This window comes from Drosophila biarmipes, chromosome 2L (assembly GCF_025231255.1).
Source record: "Drosophila biarmipes strain raj3 chromosome 2L, RU_DBia_V1.1, whole genome shotgun sequence".
In the NCBI taxonomy this organism is placed as follows: domain Eukaryota; kingdom Metazoa; phylum Arthropoda; class Insecta; order Diptera; family Drosophilidae; genus Drosophila; species Drosophila biarmipes.
The window spans coordinates 21,401,847-21,422,624 of NC_066612.1; the positions used below are offsets into that span (position 1 = coordinate 21,401,847).

Below are 20,778 nucleotides of genomic sequence, written 5' to 3' on the forward strand. Positions count from 1 at the left end.
ACGTAAAGCAATAAGGCCATCAGTAATCGCTTTTCTTGCGCGAACGCCATGTGTATAATATGTGCTTTTCCCCGAACTACCCACCATTCACTCCACATACACATCTATCTGTATCTGGTGCAATCGGTGTGTGTGCAGGCGCGTTAATTAAGGCGCCCATGCCTGTGGCCAGTCAAGTGCGACAACAAATAATTTGATTTCAATTTAACTAATTAGCTGGGGCCTTCAACATTATGCGGCCAACTGGGCTCTCGCTCCTCACTATGTGAGCACTCGAAATGCTTATCTGTTTAGCGGCAGATGCCAACATCTACAGAGAGAAAAACGAATTCTTAAATGGAAAGGGAAGTTTGTATGACCCTTAACTCCTTAAACTCCTCCTTGCTGAGAAAATATAGTTTCGCGGGCATCTACTTTGAACTTAATAATCAGAAGCTGAATGAACGATTGTATCGTAGCTTTGAACTCACTTTACAAATGTTAATTCTTCACAATAAAAATTGGAATGTTAAATATTCTTAATTTCTATTTGTGTGAACAAAATGTAGGCAGGTGCTTTGCATCGTTGACGCAAATTTCCTCAGTGCACTGGCATTAGTGTGTATCCGTATGCCAGAGTGTGTGTAGTGGTGCACTTCTGTGTGCGAGTCAAAGCGGACCCTTGAATGCAGACAGTCGAGTGGCCCAAGTACTGCGGTCAGTCTGTCAGTCAATATGCTTTCCATTCAAATGCGCTTAGCTATGCAGTTAGGCTCTGTGGGCGGTGGGATTAGCTTAAGAGGGCGTGGCTTGGGCGAGGGGGAGGATCTGGCGGCCATTTTGACTGCGGTTTTACCAGAGGATACTTAAAACATTAATAAATATTGGCCTGGGCTGCTCATTTACAAAATACTGTCCATAAACTGTGCCTGCCTACTCAATCGGAAACTCCGGAAATGAGGTGCACATTTCAATTAAATGTTTCTCCACATGCACCACATTCCCTTTTTTATGTGATTTTTAATACCTAAATATGTCTTATATTACATTTACACTTACCTTATAACCGCTAACCACACCCAATAGTACAACACAAAACCCCTAATACACCTATTTTAATCAGTAAACACTTTGTTCTCCGTTTAATTACAGCTGGAACTCAAGCTCAACCCTTTTTAAAAGCTAAAAAATAGAGTAAGCGCAGAGGCTAATTGTAAAGTGAAAAAACTGTGATAAAGAAAGATAAACAAAGGTGTACAAAACTGAACACAGAAGAGGACCCTCTCGCCAGCAGCAAATAATATACAATTTTAATAAAACTAAAACCCGAAGCAAATTAAAAAGCAAGCTTCGCCAAATGCGGCACTAAAAGTAATTAGCGACAGGACCTGCAGGAGTTGGCAATAAAAACAAAGCAAAGGTGTAATAAATGATGTTGCAATCCTTGAGTCTGCACGCGGATAAACTGAGCGGCAGTCCAGCGGCAACAGAGGCAGCAGCAACACAAACAGCAGCAACATCAGCGGCGGCAACTGCAGCAACAACAATGCTAACAACGGCACCTGTTGCCCATGTTGCTAATGGCAGCAACAGCAATTCGAGCGCCGAGTGCGGCAGCAGCAACCCTAGCCCGTACAGCAATAACCATTTAAATACCGGCAACAATAGCCAGCAGCAACAGCAACATCAGCAGGTACTGCCGGTCAAGTACGACTATTTAGAGAATCTAACGAGCTCGGGAGCAACTTCAGGTGCCATCGCAGCGACAACAACTTTTACGGGGGCTGCAAAGGGTTTCCATCCCTATTTGCGGCCCACCGGCAACAACAGCAGTATCGCAGCATTATCTACAACAACGGCCCCGACAGCAACAGCGGCAAAAATGTCGACAACATTGTTTGAAACACTCTTGCACAACCAAATAAATTCCAGCCCAACAGCACTGCCGGCAGCAACGGCAATCGCAGCAACAGCAATCGCAGCAATATCTGCAGCAGCGGCAGCAGCAACACCAGGCGCCGCAGCAACCGCAGCAGCAGCGCCGTCAACCCAGCTGAATTCCAGCATTAATTCCAGAACTTCATTAGGCGACCAGGGTGGCGCAATTGTTGTTGCCCCCGCCCCACCCGCAGCGGCCCCACCACCCACCAGCGGCCCGAATCGGTGAGTGCTCTCCCCGTGTTCGAATCCGAATTCCTGCCCCCGGTTTTTGCATCATTGCCGGCTAATGACTGCTAATTACACTCAAATGATTTGCCGCTGCAGCCTGTAGTTTTCCACGGAAAACCGAGGAAATGCAGATGGCTGCTTCCATTTTCAGTGTGCTCTACGAAGTATGCTATGCTTTATTTGCCAAGTCGGCAGATAAATGTATATAAAATCTTTTTTGACCGGCCTTTGAAATAGCCTTACGCGAAATCACGAACACATCGGAAGTTCCTTTGTAAATTATGTAAAACTCAAGACATCATACAAGTTTTTAAGCTTATTCTAAGTACTAGCCACTAGTAACACATTTACTAAGCAATTTTGCTAACATTCCTTCTTCAAACTACGCTGTTACGGAAAAAAGCTTGTCTAACTTGGCCCTCACATCTGCCTTGCTTATCACTTTGCATATTACCTTGCCGTTATGGAACATTTCAATTTCCTATAGCTCCCCAGGACGTCACCTGCCACCCCCAGACAACTTCGGCTATCACATTTCAAATGGTTATTTCTCGGACGTGCGCCACATTTTCTATTTGTGAGCTTCCTTCGCCCGGAAATTATAAAAAAATCCCACCGAATGTTGAATCCGTCGGCGGCCCACTTCCCAGCCTTATTTAATTAAAATAAGTGACAATGTGCAGTGGCCGAAGAGCTGGGTGGGCGATGTATTGGGTGGATTGATGGGGGTGGAAGGTCGCGGCTGCCATCAAGTAGCTAATGATAATTGCCATTGCATTAATGTTATTAATTGGCAGGAGCCATCAAGGCGACAATTTTCACATAGCCCAAGTCATCAGCGATAATGGCGAATGATTATTGACAGGACATTGTAATTATAATAATATAGCGTCTTCATAATGATCGCACAGACGCTGATGTTGAGGGGACATTAAGAAATCGTTGGAAACTAGACTCTGCTGTGAGGAACTCGACTTCCATCCATCCGGCTTTCTCTGCTGTCGTGCTCGGCCATTAAATAATAAAGCAGGAATTATTAAATTTATGTTGGGTCATTTTTATACGGCCTGTGTCCAACGCAGGGTGCTGCTGCCCTATCCATCGCCAACTTCTTGTAAATGTGTATTTTTTGCTTCGTCTATCTCTGAGCTGTTTGTTTTTGTTGTGACAGGCGCGGCATAACAAACTGCCATCATAAATTAAGTGCCACGTCACGGCCATGTCGCCGCAGTGCACAGTGGTTAAGAATAGAGTTATAAAAGTGACGACACTAAAGTCTGAATTAAAGAGCTTCTTAGGTATAAATTTGGGTTCCTTTTTGGCGATTAAAAAAGCGACATAAGAAATAACTCACTTTTTACTTATTTTCGCCAGAACCGAAGAGAAAATATATTTTTAAATTATCCAAATCGGAAAACAAAAACATCCTAATCGTAGGCCATTAAAAATACAAATGATATGGTGCGTAAAAGAGTGCAATAATTTGTATTGAACTCAGAAATACAATGAATATGCTTAGAAACAGGACTATCCTTTCTGCATTGCATACTTTTAGACAGCTACAATACCGCAGGGTCCCTGATTTTATTACGTGCAAAATCCCAAATATGTTTGAAATCTACAACTTGAATTTAAGAATATTAATATAAACAAATGTCCGATTCACTGTTCGGAGACATTCTGTTCCCCTCGACGATGCTGCAAGCTGTTGATTCGCGCACTGAGCTGCGATGCCAACATCGTCATCAGCATCATCATCGAGCTCATTGGCGGCGGAGCTGGAAAACACCTGCTGTCCCAGCCGAAATCCCCATTTCCCCGTGCCCACCCACTCCCTCTCACTTTCCGACGCGCTTCAGCTCCCACCGCAGGCGATTTTCTCATTAAGCCTGGTCGCATTTAAATGAAACTGAATTATTAACGCACAGGCGCAGCCCCGAGAGACCAGAGACCTGCGAGGATAACTTCGAAGAGAGTCCCGGAGAAGGGGCACAATGATAGTTAGCCGGGAGCTGGCACTCGGGGAGCGCTCACCTGACTCCCCGATGGATTGGCGCCCGGCTGAAATAATTGCCTTCCCGACTCCAGGGGCAACACACCTGTCGCTGCTCCCTTTTTATTTTATTTGGTTTTATATTTAGGTTTTATTTTTTCAAATTTATGCTAACACACTCGAGAAATTGGATGGTGCGTAAATTCCTCCCGTTTAGAGATTTATGCTGCAGGCACAGGAATCGCGATGGATTATCTGGCGCCCCTGTTTTCCCAGGGCTTTCCAGGTTGCGGATGCAAAGCCCCCATCTTGGCTTATTCACCTGCCTGAATTTATCACCTTGACATAGACAATTTGGCTTGCCTCGTTCCGGCTCTAATAGATTAATTTCGTTTTGTCATTCGATGGCCCGCGGCTGCCGCGCCGCTTTTCAGGCGCTTTTCACTGACTGTCGCAGGGATTTGATCCAGGGGATGGAGGCAGTTCATAACTGGCTGGGGGAGTAAGGGTAGATGGATGGCTGCAAGCGCTGGAATTACTTACGCAGGAAATTGGAAAATGAAGAAATTTAAAAGTAAATTGGAAGTAATTTCCTAAATGGCATCGTTTCAGATGACTCCGTGCGATAGCTGAGTTAATAATGTACCCAAACGGGGGAGAACTTTGTCTCTGCCAAAAAGTGTGGCGGTTCCAATTGTCAGCCTGAAAGTATGCAATGCTGAAATTGTTTACTATAAAACATTCGGTTTGAAAATTAACAAGGCCCAGAATGAATCCGTAGAAACTTTATGATTCAGTAGCCATTTAAGATTCTTTAAAGAGCCTTGGAAAATATCTTAACTTGACTACAAAAATGTTTTCGCTGTGTCTCTCATATATCTCTGTATTCCTGTAAGCCCATCTAAGGCTTGAGACAAACAAACCTTTATCCCCTGTATGTCCACCTGTACAAAAGTACAATGAAATTGTGATCGCCATATTTACGAAAGAGCTGAGCTTTTAGTGTATTAAGCATTGCAAAGCGGTTTTTGTTAATCAATTTTAATCAGTCAATCTAAATCAGTTTTTGAGTTTTTGTACAGTTAGACATTGTAAAATGAAGGAAGAATGTCAAGGATAGTCATCTAACTACACGGCCACACAGCGCCGCTATCCGACTGACTGGCTGAGCCAATTAAGTGCTGAAATTTATTGGGCCAACTGCTTGACAACTTCTGCTTACGGCAAATCGGCTCCGTAACCGAGACCCCCGAGCAAATTGACAGCCAACCAAAAGTCAATTTCGTACACCATCAAGAGCACCCAATAAACCCCCATTAGGAGCAACAACATGGGCTGGGAAAAGGGAAAACTTTTCGGCAGCACACAAAAACCAACTGAAAGTGACCTCAAAGTGGAGCGTTCAATGCGTTGCCAGTCACTCAAGACCCACATCCCGAGGGCTCCCTGGGAAGCCCGAAGCCCCCTTCTCGAACTCAGAGTCGGAGACTGGTCAGCCACAAAACAAAAGTAACAACGTTTACAACTTTTTAGATTAGATTAGTTTGCTAATAACAATTAGTATTTGTATTTTATGCTGTTAGCCAACTCGGGATCGCATCAGACGATGGCGATTACAAATGGTCCTGCTTGTTATTACCCCCTCCCCTTTTCATGGTCATTAGCAAATGAAGTTAGGAACCGGAGGGTCGGAAAAACAATATGTTGTCCATGAAAGTTCAATGAAAAAGTTCGGAACTTCCATCCCAGATTTTCAATCGCTTTATTTGCCGGTGATGGAACTAAATTTTTTAATTGAGAAATAGAAACAGTAAGCATTTATCGACAGCTTTAACGCGAATTAAATTGATTTTTAAAAGCCTTTTTAACAGACTTTTTTATTTCACAAAGTACAGATATACCATGTCAAATATTGTTAGATTAGGTATCCTTAGACTTCAGAAATGTAGGTTTTCCCTAAAAAATTCCCAGTAAGATATTGTTCGAAGCTATTAGGCCTGCGCTGGCCTTCAAATGGGAAAGTCCCTGGATGTGGTGGTCTTTGGGTCGGCAAACATCGAATACATAACGTAAGTCTCCCCCAAGACAGTAAAATCGGTAGTTAGCCACATTAACACCCCAGATACGTTGCGGAGTTGCCGAAGCCCGGAGAGCTAGTCGCCGGAACCTACATGGAGACCTGTTTCGGCGGCAAGGCGGCCAATCAGTGTGTGGCGGCCGCCAAACTGGGGGGCTCCACCGCCCTGGTGGCCAAACTGGGCAAGGACGAGTCCGGCGACGATTACCTAAGCCACCTGCAGCAGCACGACGTGGACGTGCAGCATGTCGAGCAAGTGAAGAACAATCCCACGGGCATGAGCGAAATCGCGGTGTCCGACAGGGGCGAGCAGTACAAGATCAACGTGGCGGGGGCCAATGCCTTTCTCACCGGGAAGGACGCGAGCCGCGCCAAAAAGACTTTCCAGGCGGCCAAGGTGCTCCTCTGCCAACTGGAGGCAGACATGAGTGCCACCATGTGTGCGCTGCGGCAGTTCAAGGGGGTTTCCATACTACACATGTCGCCCATGAGAAAGGACATTCCCGCCGGCATGATCGCCTTGCCAACTATTTTAGTTGCCAATCAGGAGGCAGCAGCTCATCTGACCGAGATGGAAGAGGTTAAAACCCTTGAACAGGCCCGAGAGGCAGCCGAGACCCTCATAGAGAAGGGAGCCAAAAGCGTGATCATCACCATGGGCGACCAGGGAGCGGTCTACATGTCCAAGAAGAACAGGGACATGTGCACTCATGTGCCCGCCTCCGATGTGCCACACTTGGCCGACTCCTCGGGAGCAGGGGATGCCTTTTTGGGCAGCTTGGCCTATCACATTGCTCGGTTTCCCAAGCTGACCACAGAGCACCACATCAGTGCGGCCAACTCCTGTGCCGCTTACTCCTTGGGTCGCCGAGGCACCCAGCCCAGTTTTCCGGGCAGGGACAGCGCCAAAAATGATCTGTGCTTTGTGACGCCCACTTTCAATGTCATTGCTCCTCCCAATCCGGAAACTGAGAAGGAACCTGCGGAGGATGCCCCAGAGCCTCCAGTACCTCCACCTGAAGAGCCCCCAGCTGCAGAACCAGTGGCTGAGGAAGCGCCACCACCTCCATCGCCATCCGAGGATCCCGTTGCCGAAGCAGCCCCAGCGCCACCACCGCCTCCGCCTCCCGAGGAACCTGTTGCGGAAGCAGCAGCACCACCTCCGCCACCTGAAGAGCCTCCAAAGGCTGCCGCCGAAGAGTCTCCAAAACCTGTGGAAACCTCGAACGAGCCCGCTAAGCCCGTAGAGGCAGCAAATGAGCCACCTTCTAATAAAACATGAACCACATTTATATTCTTAGAAAATATCCCTCAGAAATATTACATTTTTTTTTGGGAAGCAAAATTGATTGATTTATTTTTTTCTTGTTTTTCGATTGTGTATAATAGATCAAACAAAAGCACCTCATACCGAGGTACAACTTAGTGACGATCAAACCTTCAGCAAATAAAACGGTTTTGATGAAGCAAGCCGAATGTCCATAATTAAAATAATGTATTAACTTAGTATATTGTAAATAAATGTTCCTCACAATAGTTGATAACAGAAGTTTTGTTTGCTAAAGGTGAGATCGACACTCGTTAATAGGTGTTTTTGTTTGACATTCGAAGTTATTTATTAAAATATCATTCATATTCATGTACTTTCATAAAAGTCATCGAATTCATTGTTAGTAACAATTTGAATGATTCCACGGCCATAAAATAAGGTATGGATACGCACAAAAATAGTTCAATGCTCAGGCAGGGTAAGATGTTCTGAATTGGTAACTGTTGTCATTTTTGTTAATTAATAACTTTGTCATGTCAAAAGTTGGAATCTCAAAGATTTTGAAGTTTAATCGTTGAGGAAATCATAAAAAGCCTAATAAATCTGAGTAATAAAAAAATTTTGCCCATAATTCTAAAACGATGGTATTTAGACAAAACAATTTAGAAAAATGTACAAAGTATTTCAAAATGGCTTTCTAACGACATTGTAGTTTGCAAGTTAGGAGTGTAAGAAATCAGCTATTTATAGTTGTTTTCCCGCCAAGCTAGGGAGTTTTCCAAAAGTAGTAGAACTTAAGTTTCTTATATTACTAAACAATTTTTGAGAAGTTTCATTTTTCAGGTCTACGTATGCAATCTTTTTTGTTTTTGCAATACCTTTCGATTGATGCATTACTCATAACTTCCGTCCACAGTGATAAATCGAACTTTATTTTTATACCCCTGCAGAGGGTATAACGATTTCAGTCAGAAGTTTGCAACGCAGTGAAGAAGACGTTTCCGACCCCATAAAGTATTTATATTCTTGATCAGCGTCACTAGACTAGAGTCGATCTAGCCATGTCCGTCTGTCCGTGCGTTTCTACGCAAACTAGTCTCTCACTTTTAAAGCTATCGGGCTAAAACATTCCCAAAAGTCTTCTTTCTATTGCACAGGAACTATCGGGGAAAATAAAAAAATATATCTATGGTGTTTTTTTAAAATATAACCTCCTACGCTTGGAAATATCATTTTTTAATTGGTTTTGAATTTTGAATTTAATTTATTATTATTTTAATTTAGCTGCCATAGGATCGATCGGAAAATTAGTGGAAAAATAATGTGGAAAAAAAGTATATCTTTGGTGTTTTTTAACATATAATCTTCTAAGCTTGGAAATAACATTATCCGAATTTCGACTATATCATAAGCTGCCATAGTAAGAATTGGAAAATTAGTCGGAAAATATGAAAATAATAAATTAAATTATAAATTTCGTATTTCATTTTTTTCAAAATCGGACGACTATATTATAAATTGGAAAATCCTTAATTGTACACGGCGTTACTAAAGTTGTTTATTTTTTATAACTGCAAGGGTATACAAAAGTCGGCTTGCCGAAGCTAACATCCATTCTTGTTGAATATAAGTTAAGCGTTAAGTGAGTTGTGGCCACATTTCATTTTATTAATATAAGAATTGTGACCAAATGTCTTGGGCTTAGTTTACACAGCTATTGTAAATTTTTAACAGTTAAGTGACTAGGTGACTGAACTTTAAAAGAACTAAACAAGTTTAAAAATCTGGTGCTTTTTCTTCTTTGCAGCAACCAAAGTCCAACTGGTGTAGGCTGCGTCAAAGTGGAACTAATGGAATCAAACAGCCCGGACTTGATCAAGGATCAGCCGGATGCGGACAACATCAAAATGTTCGTGGGCCAAATACCAAAGACCTGGGACGAGACGAGGCTCCGGCAGATGTTTGAGCAGTTCGGCCCCGTGCACACACTGAATGTGCTCCGGGACAAGGTTACATCGATTAGCAGAGGTGAGTCCCTCAAGATGGAAGCCCTAGCTCCGGGGCATACGAATGGGCGCATTACTTGGGGAGGGTTCAATGAAATTTTACAATGTCCATCAATTTTGGGTCCCCGGGCTGTGCCGATAAACATCAAGTAGTATGATTATGCTGATGGCAAACCCATCAACATTAAAACCTGCTCCCAGCACAGGTGTTGAGGGCAGGAATGCGGTGTTGGCCAAAGTTTCAGCCGGGGTAATTGGCCATAATTGTGCGTGTATAAACGGGAAAAAGTTCCGCACACTCGCAAACTGGCAGGATGCAGGTCATGAGCATGTTGCTCTGGTTAATTTTGGCTGTATTAGAATAATATGCGTATTTGCTTGCAAACTTTCCTCGAAAGCGAAAAGGTAAATTCCATTATGCATATTTATGGTCTAGAGGGGTTGATCCTGGCCGAAAGTGTGCATATGGGCGGATTAATCCTCAGAGCAAGGTGTTCGAGCACGGCTAACTCGATGATATCCACCGAGGGAGGCGTGCGGCTTATGTGGCTCCCAGTCGGAGGTGGGTTATAATTTAATCTTCGTAATGGAGCAGTGGGATAGCTTAGATGGGTCAGAAGAGTCGGGTTGGGTACTAACTTTCAGGCAGTTCCGTTGGTAGTCCGAAAAAAGTACAAAGAAGACTTTTGTTGGCAAAACATATACTAGGAAGAGTTACATTGATTAATAAAATATTGAGTTAGAGGGGCTATAGTTAAGAACAACGTTAATACCTGAAAAATATATTTACGTTCAAACGAAAAAGTAACAAATTTCTAATTAAGAGTATTGCCTTGCCTCAACCTCACGCAGTCTGTAGTCTCCATATTTTTTGTCCATGTCCCATTTGCTCCGCATGGCTTGCATGAAGCGCTCGTCCCGTGTCCAAAGTTCTGCATGCCGATACAGATCTAGCCTTAAGTCTCGATCATCCCGGAGCGGGTGCATGAAGTAGCTCCAACTATAGTTATCGAATTAAGAGCTTAACCTTGTAATGGTCCCCCGTAAATAAAATGTAAGGCATCCGATAAGTTTACATATATATTGCAGTATATATAATGTTCGTTCTGTAACAAATGTTCTGTGCTACTGTCTACCGACTTGTTTGATTTGTATTCGATTTGTACGATTGTTTCATTTTCGATTGCAGGGTGCTGTTTTGTCACCTACTATACAAGAAAGGCCGCCCTGCGCGCCCAGGATGCGTTGCACAACATCAAGACCTTGGATGGGGTAAGTACCTCCCGACACCCTACGCCCCACACCACCCACTCACACACGAGCCAATAAATACACCCCTATACCATCTGTGTAGCTTTGAGTTCTGCCCGTTTTCCTGTTCTCTGTGTCCATGTATGTGTGCATTTCTTTTCGTATTTGCGTATGTTTGTGTGCGCGTGTGTGTGCCTTTCTTCGTAGTTCACATACACATGTGCATACCCAGTTCTTTTACGTTTGTACGCCCTTTTGAATAATACAGCTTGAGAAAGTCAACCGCTTGCTGCCCGATCGATCGATGACATACTTTCGGCGCGTGGTTTTGGGCGAGCGGAGGCAGCGGAATCGGGGTTCAGGAACGTTGGTGGACTATTGGTGTAGGGCCAACACAAAATGTAATCATCAGTCAATTAGTGTATTCAATTATTGAGGACAATCTCATTGTTAACGTATTAAATGAAGCGTTCCACGCACAAGCAAACACACTAAGATTGCAGGGCGGATTGGATCACCAGGGGCACACATGGAAGGGGAGGGACTCACAGAGTAGACATGACCCTGCACAGTGGGTCAAAGGTTCCAGTTGAAAATGTTGAGAAACAACAAATGTTGAAACCAAGTCCATTACATTATTTAGTGGGAGTAAAATTAACCAATTTTGCTTCAAATATATCAGAACGCTTATAACCTTATGTTATGATTTAAATATTTTTATGTATAATACTGAGCATTTGCTAGAATTATTTTTCAATTGTCCATTAAATGATTTTATAAATGTGATAGTATGATTTAGCAGACTTAATCATTTTAATTCGACAAAAAACTATAAAAATATAAATTTATATAATTTATGCGACCCTACCGAAATGTATACATACCTTGGGCAAACTTCGCGCACTTTGAAACCACAGTTGGCACTCGCTCCGTCATTTACATATTCAAATCGTTAATGGAAAATCCATATAGGAACGTTCGGCCAGCACTAAAACAAAGACCCCAGCTCCCACACCCAGGCCCTGAATTTAGGAGGGGAGCAGGACCTGGCCAAATGGCGCCACGTGTGTAATTGTCAAAATAATGACCGCCCGTGTGGGTGTAGGATGGATCTTTGTTTGTATAAGTAAGTGCCTGGCTGTCCAGCTATGCGTGCATGTGTGGGTATGTGTCCGGGTGTGAGTGAGTCTGATCCTTTAATGCATTTGGCAGGCTGCCCTCGGAAAGGACATCGACGTCGACATGGACGTGGACGTGGAGCTCCTCGTCAGCTCCAAAGCTACTTAATTTACCTGAAATAATCGATAGGTAAACAGACGTTAAAATGTCCACATTTCCACACACACAGGCACAGGGGAGAAAGCTCAGCTTGTCAACGGCCACAATAAATATTTTGCTTTGAACTGCCCACTTTTCTCTGCCCTTCCTGCTTTTCCTCCTTATATATGTGAGAGTGTTAAGTGTCCTGGCCGAGCGTTGTCCTTTTTCTCACTCTTCCCTTTAAACTGGCACGTGTGAAAAGATACAGTTGGAAGTAGGGCCGAGAAATGGGGTGAAAGTATTTCACAGCACTTAAATTAAGGGCCTGAAAGTATGCTATATGCTATTTTTCCAATTTTGGTAAACTTGTAATAAAGAAAATACAAAGTACAAAGGTACAAATTCGTGAATGTTTAATGAGCCATATCTCTGGTAATTTAATATTAAGTTGAAAGAACCATAGTATAGACATACAACTACATTTTTCCTGTTTTATATATTTTGATCTGTCTAATCGGGACTCGTGTGATTTTTCGTTAAAACAGTTTATTATTATAAACCCAAGCAATTTCGCAGTGTACCAACCCTTTATTTGTGTAAAGTATTTCCAGTTTTGTACAAAAGCCAAAAACTAACCACAATATTTTGACAGCTAATTGACAATCAGAGTAGGACGAAAAAGTAACTCGCTACAAAGCGCATTATAGCCACTATGCTATTAAATTGAAAAGGGGTTTTCCCGGCAGGGTCTAGCCAGCACAAGCAGATACACACCTCCACACTAGCTCGGTTCTGCGAGACGGACAGTTAAATGAAATGCCAGAAAAGAGCAATTCAGATTGAGGCAGACGGCCATTTTACTCATTCAACTGTCAATTTTGAATAATAGAGCAGCAAATGGCGCAACAATAGTGTGGAAGGGGTTACGGCGGCGGCTGGACCAGGACCAAGTACCAGAGGCTGTGACATTTTCTCGTAATTTGTGCAGAAACCTTCTGGCTTCCCCCACCCGTTCGGTCCGTTTTATTTGGTTGGAGAAGAGATGCAGGAAGGCCTCAACCCGTAAGCATTTCATTTCAATTTGCCGAACATCATTCAGTCATTCAGTCACTTTGTCCGGACGCCACTGTCCTCCCCCTTCGTCCTGCCAATGAGAAAAGTTTCCTGCAATTGAAGCTCCGTTTTCTAATATCGTTGTAAGTATTATTATTATCATTTCCGCCGCTCGAACCGTTTGAATGAAAAGTTAATTGAAATCAAAGTAATGGCCACTGCTTGACAGGACCCGGTTTCGAAAGCCCGGGACCTTATCAGTTCGCACGACGAATGTAAAATAAATGGGAAATTTGTTAAAAGCATTCGCATTGAATTGCATTTTTCAAGTGCTAATGGCTACGTTAATGAAATGGGCTCTCTGGTTCTTTTTGTTTCGCCCACTCCCTTTATCCGGCTTCCTTTTCCCGAGCTATTTCATTAGTGCTTTTGCTTTGCATTGGGCCAAAATCAAATCTAATGAGATCGAACAACACTTCAATAAACTAATGAAATCATTGTTGAACTAAGAAGAGTTCGTGTCAGTTTTTGGTTAGTCGGTTGATGGTAGAGCGAATAAAGTTGAGGCTTTTCTACAAAAGGTTTCAGGCTGAATGCAAACAACAATTTCAAGGATAGCTGAAATACTTATTGTTAATTGGTTTATTTAATATTTCCCAAAGAAGTGTTTCACGTGAATATTAGGAAATGTTTTCGCCCTGAAATGAATATTTAAAGTTAAAATGCACTTGTTGTTGTGCATTTCATTCACAATCCCCAAAAATATGATCCATTTTTTAACGATTTCCTTTTTTTTTCCCCTTCTTTGACAGATGCACCATCCCATTCAGATGAAGCCGGCGGATAGTGAGAACAGAAATGGTAAGTCCCTCTTTAGACGTCCCTTCAGGCTATATTTGCCCTTCGTACTTCCCTGTCCCACTCCCCTATATGTTTCTCCGTTGATTGCTAGTTCCTGCTTTTTTACCAGTGTATTCCTGCCTTTTGGGCTTAATCACAAGCAAAGATAAGGGGGTGTAGTGTCTGTATTTGATTACACAAAACAACACATGGAAACGAATTCGAATACAGAATACGGCAGTGGAAATGAATAATGTTCAAACTGACAGGACGGGTGGGAAAAACGGAAAGGAGAAGGCTAACTGGCTACAATCGTGTATTAGTTGGATTGTGTGAGGCCAATAAATCGATTAGGATGTGTGCTGAAAAGAAGAGGGAAAAAACATGGAAGTCACTCGCTGAAAAAATTTCAACAATTAGTTGATGCCCCAACCGGGAGCGATGAAATATTACTCTTAGGAAAAAGGCAGCATAAGCTTGGCACTGTTTAAAAAAATTGTGTGAACTTTGCAGCACTTTGCTAACTTTTTTTATTTTACCTAAAAAAAAATTAATTATTTAAAACAGTTATTTACTATATTTATTCTGCTGATATCTTAGTTTACGTTTAAGGTTTGCTTTTACCCGTTTTAGTCCGCAATTCTAAATGAAAATCGCTATGTCGTCTTTGGCCTGCCGCACAAATTGTACTGCGATTGGCCCTTGTGCCCTTCTTGTGTCTCCTTCCGGCACTCCTCTTATGCGCTGCATTTCCGCTTCCGTTTTAGAACGAGTGTGTGTGAGGGCAGCAGTGCGTGCTTGTGACTTTGGAATTTCTTGTTGCATTTGGCATTGCTCGAATGCAACGGAAATGTTTAGGGCACCGCTCGCATTCACCTCGATGTCCGTCGATTGTTGTGTTTCTCTGAGTTTTCCTGTCTTTCCCTCCTACTGAATTGCCTTTGCTCGTAGACAGTACTTTTGTACCTCATCCCCACTATATCCAATATGTCGCACCATATATCCGACTGATTCGAAAGCCATTTGGGCGTATTCTAGCCGCTGCTTTTGTTTCTCCTCGATTGCGTTCTATTGCGTCAAGTGTGTACGCGTGACAAAAATAAATCACAAAATTAAAAATACGTAACACGGAAATTTTATGGTAAATTAACGAAAAATTGGCACCCATCTGACCGAGAATCTCTCTCTCATTTTCTCTTACTTTTGACTTTGCTTTCGGTTTTTCCGTTTAATAAACGAAATATTAACAAGGGGCTTCGCTTAAATTATGATAAACGGAAAAGCGTGTGAATGCATTAAAAATTGGCTAATTTTTAATTTGGTGGGCAGTGCCCTTACATGATAAACTTTCAAAATGCCCCCAAAAACTATTTTTCCTTAGATTGACAGGAAGTAATTGGACAAGAGACTAAAAAGGCTTCCAATCTTGTAAACTAAATATAAATACTCATAGTAAGATATACACGGTTTATACACTAAGGTACATTATATATATATATATACTAACCGAAAAATAAAGTTATGAAATAAATACAAAATATAACTTAACAGCATAAAATATTATTGAATGCCTTAAATAAACACTTGAAATTGTATCTTAAAAGCCGTTTAAAAAAAGCCAAATATTGCCCAGTAACTTATGGCATATTACCTACTTTCGGTTAGTGTACTAGCCAAAAACAAATGCCAAACATTTTCAAATGCCACACAAATTTTGCGAAATGCAACAAGTGCAAGATTCGCCTTAGTACCCACACGTATTCCCTCTCACTCTCGCTCTCTTTCTTCCTATCTTCTTCGCTCCGTATATCCCTTGCTCTCTCTAGAACCGTGCGTGTTTTGCGAAATGTTTTGGCGACACTTGACAACATGCCAGAAAGTCTAAATACTTTTAGCTGGCGTTTGTCGTCGTCTGTGTAGCTGTCCGCCTTTTTAGCCTGCCCTTTTGGCTTGACTTAGTTGCCGAGTTCTTCAGGATGCCTTATTTTGTTGCTGATGCTGCCGGCATCTTCTGGCCATCGATTGTCCCCCTCTGTTTTACACTTTTTGGCCAACAAGCCCATGCGAAATCATCCCAAATTAATGAGATGCTCTTAAGCCCCATTTTATTTATAAACACACTTTTATTGCTATGCCTCTTGGCTTCCGAATTAATGGGCTCAATAATTTGCGAATTGTCAGACGTCGACAACGAAGAATCAATTTTCATTTCACCACTAGAATAGCACGACGAGAAAAGGCAACGAATCAAGCCTACAATTCAGAAATTCTATAATTATTCAAAATTAACAATAATACACAAAAATATAAATTGTTTTTATAATAATGCAATTTTATAATTATATCACATATTTCTATATAAGGAAGATCCACGCACTTTACGAAACTGAAGATTTCTTATACAGATATTTTATAGATATTTGTGTTAATTAAAACTAAAATTATTTAAATTGGGCTCAGTATAAAGCAACTAAGGACTTAAACTTTTCTTGCATATCGATATTCGTCAGGTTCCTTACCATCTAAATTAAAGCTTCTGTGGCGGTATCTTCAGATCTGAGAATGCATTTTCATGTTGGCAGTTTCAGCCCACAGATGTGGGTGACCCGATATCCACCAGATACTGAGAAACTTATACTGAGAAACTTAACTGCCGGTCACATTAGCACACTTTTCATTTCAATTATTAAGCGTTCTGCGGGCCTGGCTGCGAAAACAAAGCGCTTTTCTATGTTCAGCGAGTTTTCTGGCCCCGGCTTTTCAATTGATTTTCGAGCTCCCCACTTGACGTGATCACTCCTTTAGTCAGATACATAGATACTGATACATCTGCAAGATACACAGATACGGCCAGTAATTTTGTAGCTCGGATGTTAATTGCCCGCGTCTCGAAACCTTTTAGGTTGTCGAGATCTAGTCAAGTGAGCACACAACTTTGACTTGGCATTAAATGTGTTAGAAGAGGCGGTTGTTGTTGGTTTCTGCTAAATCTCGGGATGGGTTTGCACATTAGGCGTGAAATGGGGCGAGGCAGGAGGAAAGCGGTTGGTGCCGACTCGTTTGAGAAAGAGCTAGACGTGTGAAAGAGGTTTAGGCAAAATGTGCAATGATTTATGTAATGTCATTTTAGCTGAAGCTGCCGTAAATCGTTAAACTTATTTGCGGTATTTATAAATTAACAATGTATTGTTCAGTTGGCAACTATTGAAAGCCAAATGAGAAATACTACACCCAGGAAAATACATTTAGGGAAAAGGCCTGTTAACAAATTACATTTTTTCAAACAATAAATTTGTTTAGTACTTGATTTTGTCGTTAAGCTACCCCACAAAATAACTCCCCATATGTGTGTCAATTTGTGTTTCACTATATTGTGTTTCTTTATATTGCCATATACGATTTAAAAATGGATTTTCCCAAAAGTTTTATCTGTCTAAGGACTGAACCTGTATATAAATACATACTGACATTTTTGAAAAACCCTATATGTACATAATAAGACAGTAACCCAAAAAAAAAAAGGGATTGATCAAAGTATTATATCGATTTAGAAAAGAACTTGCAACGAATTATTATTTGGTATAAGTGGTCCCACTGTCTCCTATGAAATGCAGTTAGTTAACCTAGAAGAATCGCGTATCCGCTCTACGACACGAGATTGAAAAACGCTGCGTCAACCCGGCACTGATCAGAAAGAGAGGGCAGTAGGTCCGGAGAGAGAGACAAGGAGAGCGGAAAGCACCCGAGCGGGAGAGAGCTGCTCATACTCATTTGTACCGAAAACTGTCAACTGATGATGACTCCCCGGCAAACATAAATAAACAAACAACCAAAGGCAACGAGCGTGGCTAATTGGCTTTCATGTGAGCGAGCCACAAGTGTCCGCAACAGCTGTTTAGAGGGAGAGCAGGGAGGTGGACAGAGAGAGACGGAGCGAGAGCCGGCAAGAGCGGCGTTGCCAGCGGCAAAAGTATCTGTATCTCAAAGTGCAGCGCAATTGATGGCGGGGCAAGTGAAGTGCCGCGGGCTTTTCAGTCGATGGGTAATCGTCGATCGGGAATCATTCGTTTTTTGTTATTCGCTAGTCTATAGTCGCGCTCAACTATCCGAAAGATACGTGCCGTAGTTTGTCATTCATTCGCGGCACGATCCCTGTATCTTCGTATCTTCGCCGCTCTTTGTGGTTGGTCAACTGTAAATGAAATTCTTTAAATTAAATATACGACAGCCACAAGACTTAATTGAAAACCGAAAAGCTCGTCCAGTGTATCTCGAAGATATTGATAAACTATTGGCACAGCCAATTGATTGAATCGATCCCCTTATGACTCGATATACGTTTATACGTGTGGATTGTACTTAATCATCGTTGATTTGGTAATTAAAAAAAGATTTCGAAATTCCAAACTGTGCGGCGTGCTAACAAATTGTTAATTTATTCAAATCAAGCAAATATAAAGTGCTATTATAAAGAAGAAGTTATAAAACAATTGTGTGATTTATAAAAACTATAGCAAAAAATTAAGATAAAACACTTCTAAAAAGAAAATTTACTACTTGTAAATATAAACTGTAATGGGAACATTGATTCATAGAATAAAATATTTAAATACTTAAAAATGTTATGAACAATTTGTAAAAAGAAAGTTTTGTTCAGGTATATAAGCAGAAAGTTTCACTTAACTCTGTAGAGTTTGAGGCTGTTAAAAAAAGCCATTTAATTCCAAAACAAATAAGCACAACTTTCGTATAATTAGTACTACAAGCTTTGAAGAATGTTCGCAAATGTCTTTAGAATATCACATTCTTTTAAAGTTTTTTGGTCAAATTAGAGAATTTTCATTTACCCCTAATTCAAAATGTAGCCACATTAAGTTAATAGCTTTGCTAAACATACCGAAAATCTCGGCCAAGCATTTCTCGGACATATTTCAATTTCGATTTCTTGGGGTGCCCGAAATAAATGCCATTAAAACATTAATTTCCTATGCCAGAACGGCACAAGCGGTCGCAGCTCAGTCGATTGGATTTGTCATTCCGTTTGCCAATTGCCAAAAAGTAAACACGGCAGAAATGAACACCGAAGAACGATGAAATCGAAAACGAAAACAATATGCAAAGCACTTCCCAAACGAATAATTAAGTGCAGAAGGAGCAAAAAGCCAGCTATACAAGTAATAATCTCGGCTGCAGTTTGAGTCATTCTCCGCCGGCTTCTCCCAGATTCTCTTCATAGTTTCTCGGCTTCTCGCTCGTGGACCGGCTGCGGTACAACCAGTTTTCATTTTCACTATTATTTTTGCGCAAAGAAATTAGCTTTTTCTCTGTTTATATAAGCCCAGTCAGCTGTTCGGTGTTTTGCTCGCAGTTTGTTTTGCTTAGGCCACCTCGAATCTGTATCTCTAAAAGGGGGCTATAGATTCTGGGCGCAGATTGCGTGCCGTTTGCGATCGAGTGAGTATGCGAAGAATGCCTGCCACTCAAATTGGAGAAATTTCGCTGGTTGCGTGTTGAAAGTGCGTTGCATTCTGTGTGGCAATTGCAGTTGCAATCGCATTTGCAGCTGCAGTTTGTCATGTGTGGCACAAGACATTTCTTACGCTTGACGAGCGGTAATTGAAATATGTGAATAATTGCTAGATTTGTTAGCCAAAATGGCAAGCCGCATGAAGAAAGATTCATGGGAAAGCCGGGAAAGATGACAAATGGCCGGGGAAATCTCTCCACATGGAGTTGGTTTATACAAGCTGGGGATACTTAGGCAATGACGCTAAAAGTTTGATATACTCGTACAGCTGATATATTTTGGGGGAATCGTTCGGAGAAGCGCTGCTAGTATGCAATTTTCATGGGAGCAAAACCTGTTAGTTGTTTTAAATCATCTTGAATTAATTAAGTCATTCCGAACCCCCCAATTTTGAGCTCCACAAATCCACATCACTGATTCAGATGCTTTAAGTCAGATGCTTCCAGGGTCGAAATAGGGCTTTTGTTAGGATTCCCCTAGGGATTCCCCTTTTCGTGAATTAATAAGCACTATTTCCTAGACGCCAACTCAAGATTAGTTTTTAATTCTCTGTAGTTATGCTTGCATTCATTCCTTATTGCAAGTTCCTCCTCGAGGCATTTATCATATTTGTTAAGCAATCCATATTGCACAAACCTCTCTGCAGCATGAATCGCAATACCTTGACAATTGTCATTGTTTGAGTTAGAATTATGCATATTTTCATGGACATTTGTGGCGGCGGGCACAATGGACCGACTAGTTCTTCTCGGACCTCCAATTAGGTGTAGACAATCATGGGAAAAAGTGCTGTCGAGAACGACATTGTGCAGTGCTCAAAGTGCTTGGAGACAACAATTAATTGAAGAAATCACGCACGCCCAGAGGCCGAAGGGGCTATAAATTCAATGGAAATAGGGTCTGAGGAGGGGCGGGACCGAGAACAAAGCAGAGGCGCAAAGCGAATGACAACCAATTCCATGATGACTGCTGATGGACAAATACGGCTAACGGGCTCTATGACCCAAAAGAGTGGAGGAACTCTGTGACACGTTTTGCATACTAACAGAAAGCAATTTTATTATGTATGCCCTGCAGTTGTTGCCGCCTTTATGGGGTTCCTCCACTCCAATTGTGGACGTCAGGGCAGGGTCCTTCTGGCTCTCACCCTCCCCTCAATCAGGGAATTTTAATTATTATTTTCAATTATCGAAAATGGCCCGTGCGTCTGTTCTTTTCAAGTGTTTTCGCATTGTATCTCTGCAGCGCTAGCTGTATCTGTATTCGAATCCATATCTCTGTCTGTAATTAGGGGGCGTATTGTTTAATAATTCCACCGCCCTACGCCCCTTATTCCAGCACGGGTTTGCGGCA

The 20,778-nt window shown here is 41.9% G+C and overlaps 2 protein-coding genes across 12 annotated transcripts in view; both read left to right on the top strand.

Moving 5' to 3' along the window:
- Nucleotides 1–20,778, top strand: part of LOC108033680 (CUGBP Elav-like family member 1) — a 58,057-nt gene that overhangs the window by 6,684 nt on the left and 30,595 nt on the right. For 4 of the 11 annotated variants that reach the window (XM_044094461.2, XM_017108139.3, XM_017108136.3 and 1 more), the window contains exons 2-5: nt 1,132–2,142; nt 9,296–9,516; nt 10,684–10,766; nt 13,871–13,919. In XM_044094461.2, the coding sequence (XP_043950396.1) occupies nt 1,409–2,142; nt 9,296–9,516; nt 10,684–10,766; nt 13,871–13,919 (1,087 nt within the window). In that variant the 5' untranslated portion in view covers nt 1,132–1,408. The other 7 variants (XM_017108143.3, XM_050885623.1, XM_017108141.3 and 4 more) reach the window with 5 other exon arrangements.
- Nucleotides 6,038–7,525, top strand: LOC108033682 (ribokinase). The gene is made up of 2 exons (XM_017108148.3): nt 6,038–6,210; nt 6,264–7,525. Exons 1-2 carry the CDS (start codon nt 6,155–6,157, stop codon nt 7,498–7,500), a joined length of 1,293 nt encoding a protein of 430 aa, XP_016963637.1. The 5' UTR covers nt 6,038–6,154; the 3' UTR covers nt 7,501–7,525.

Excerpts from the sequence above, each read along its gene's own strand:
- LOC108033682 (XM_017108148.3), top strand. The coding sequence starts at position 6,155 with ATGGGAAAGTCCCTGGATGTGGTGGTCTTTGGGTCGGCAAACATCGAA. Across the intron at positions 6,211-6,263 it reads GCAAACATCGAATACATAAC|ATACGTTGCGGAGTTGCCGA; the intron begins GTAAGTCTCCCC and ends TTAACACCCCAG.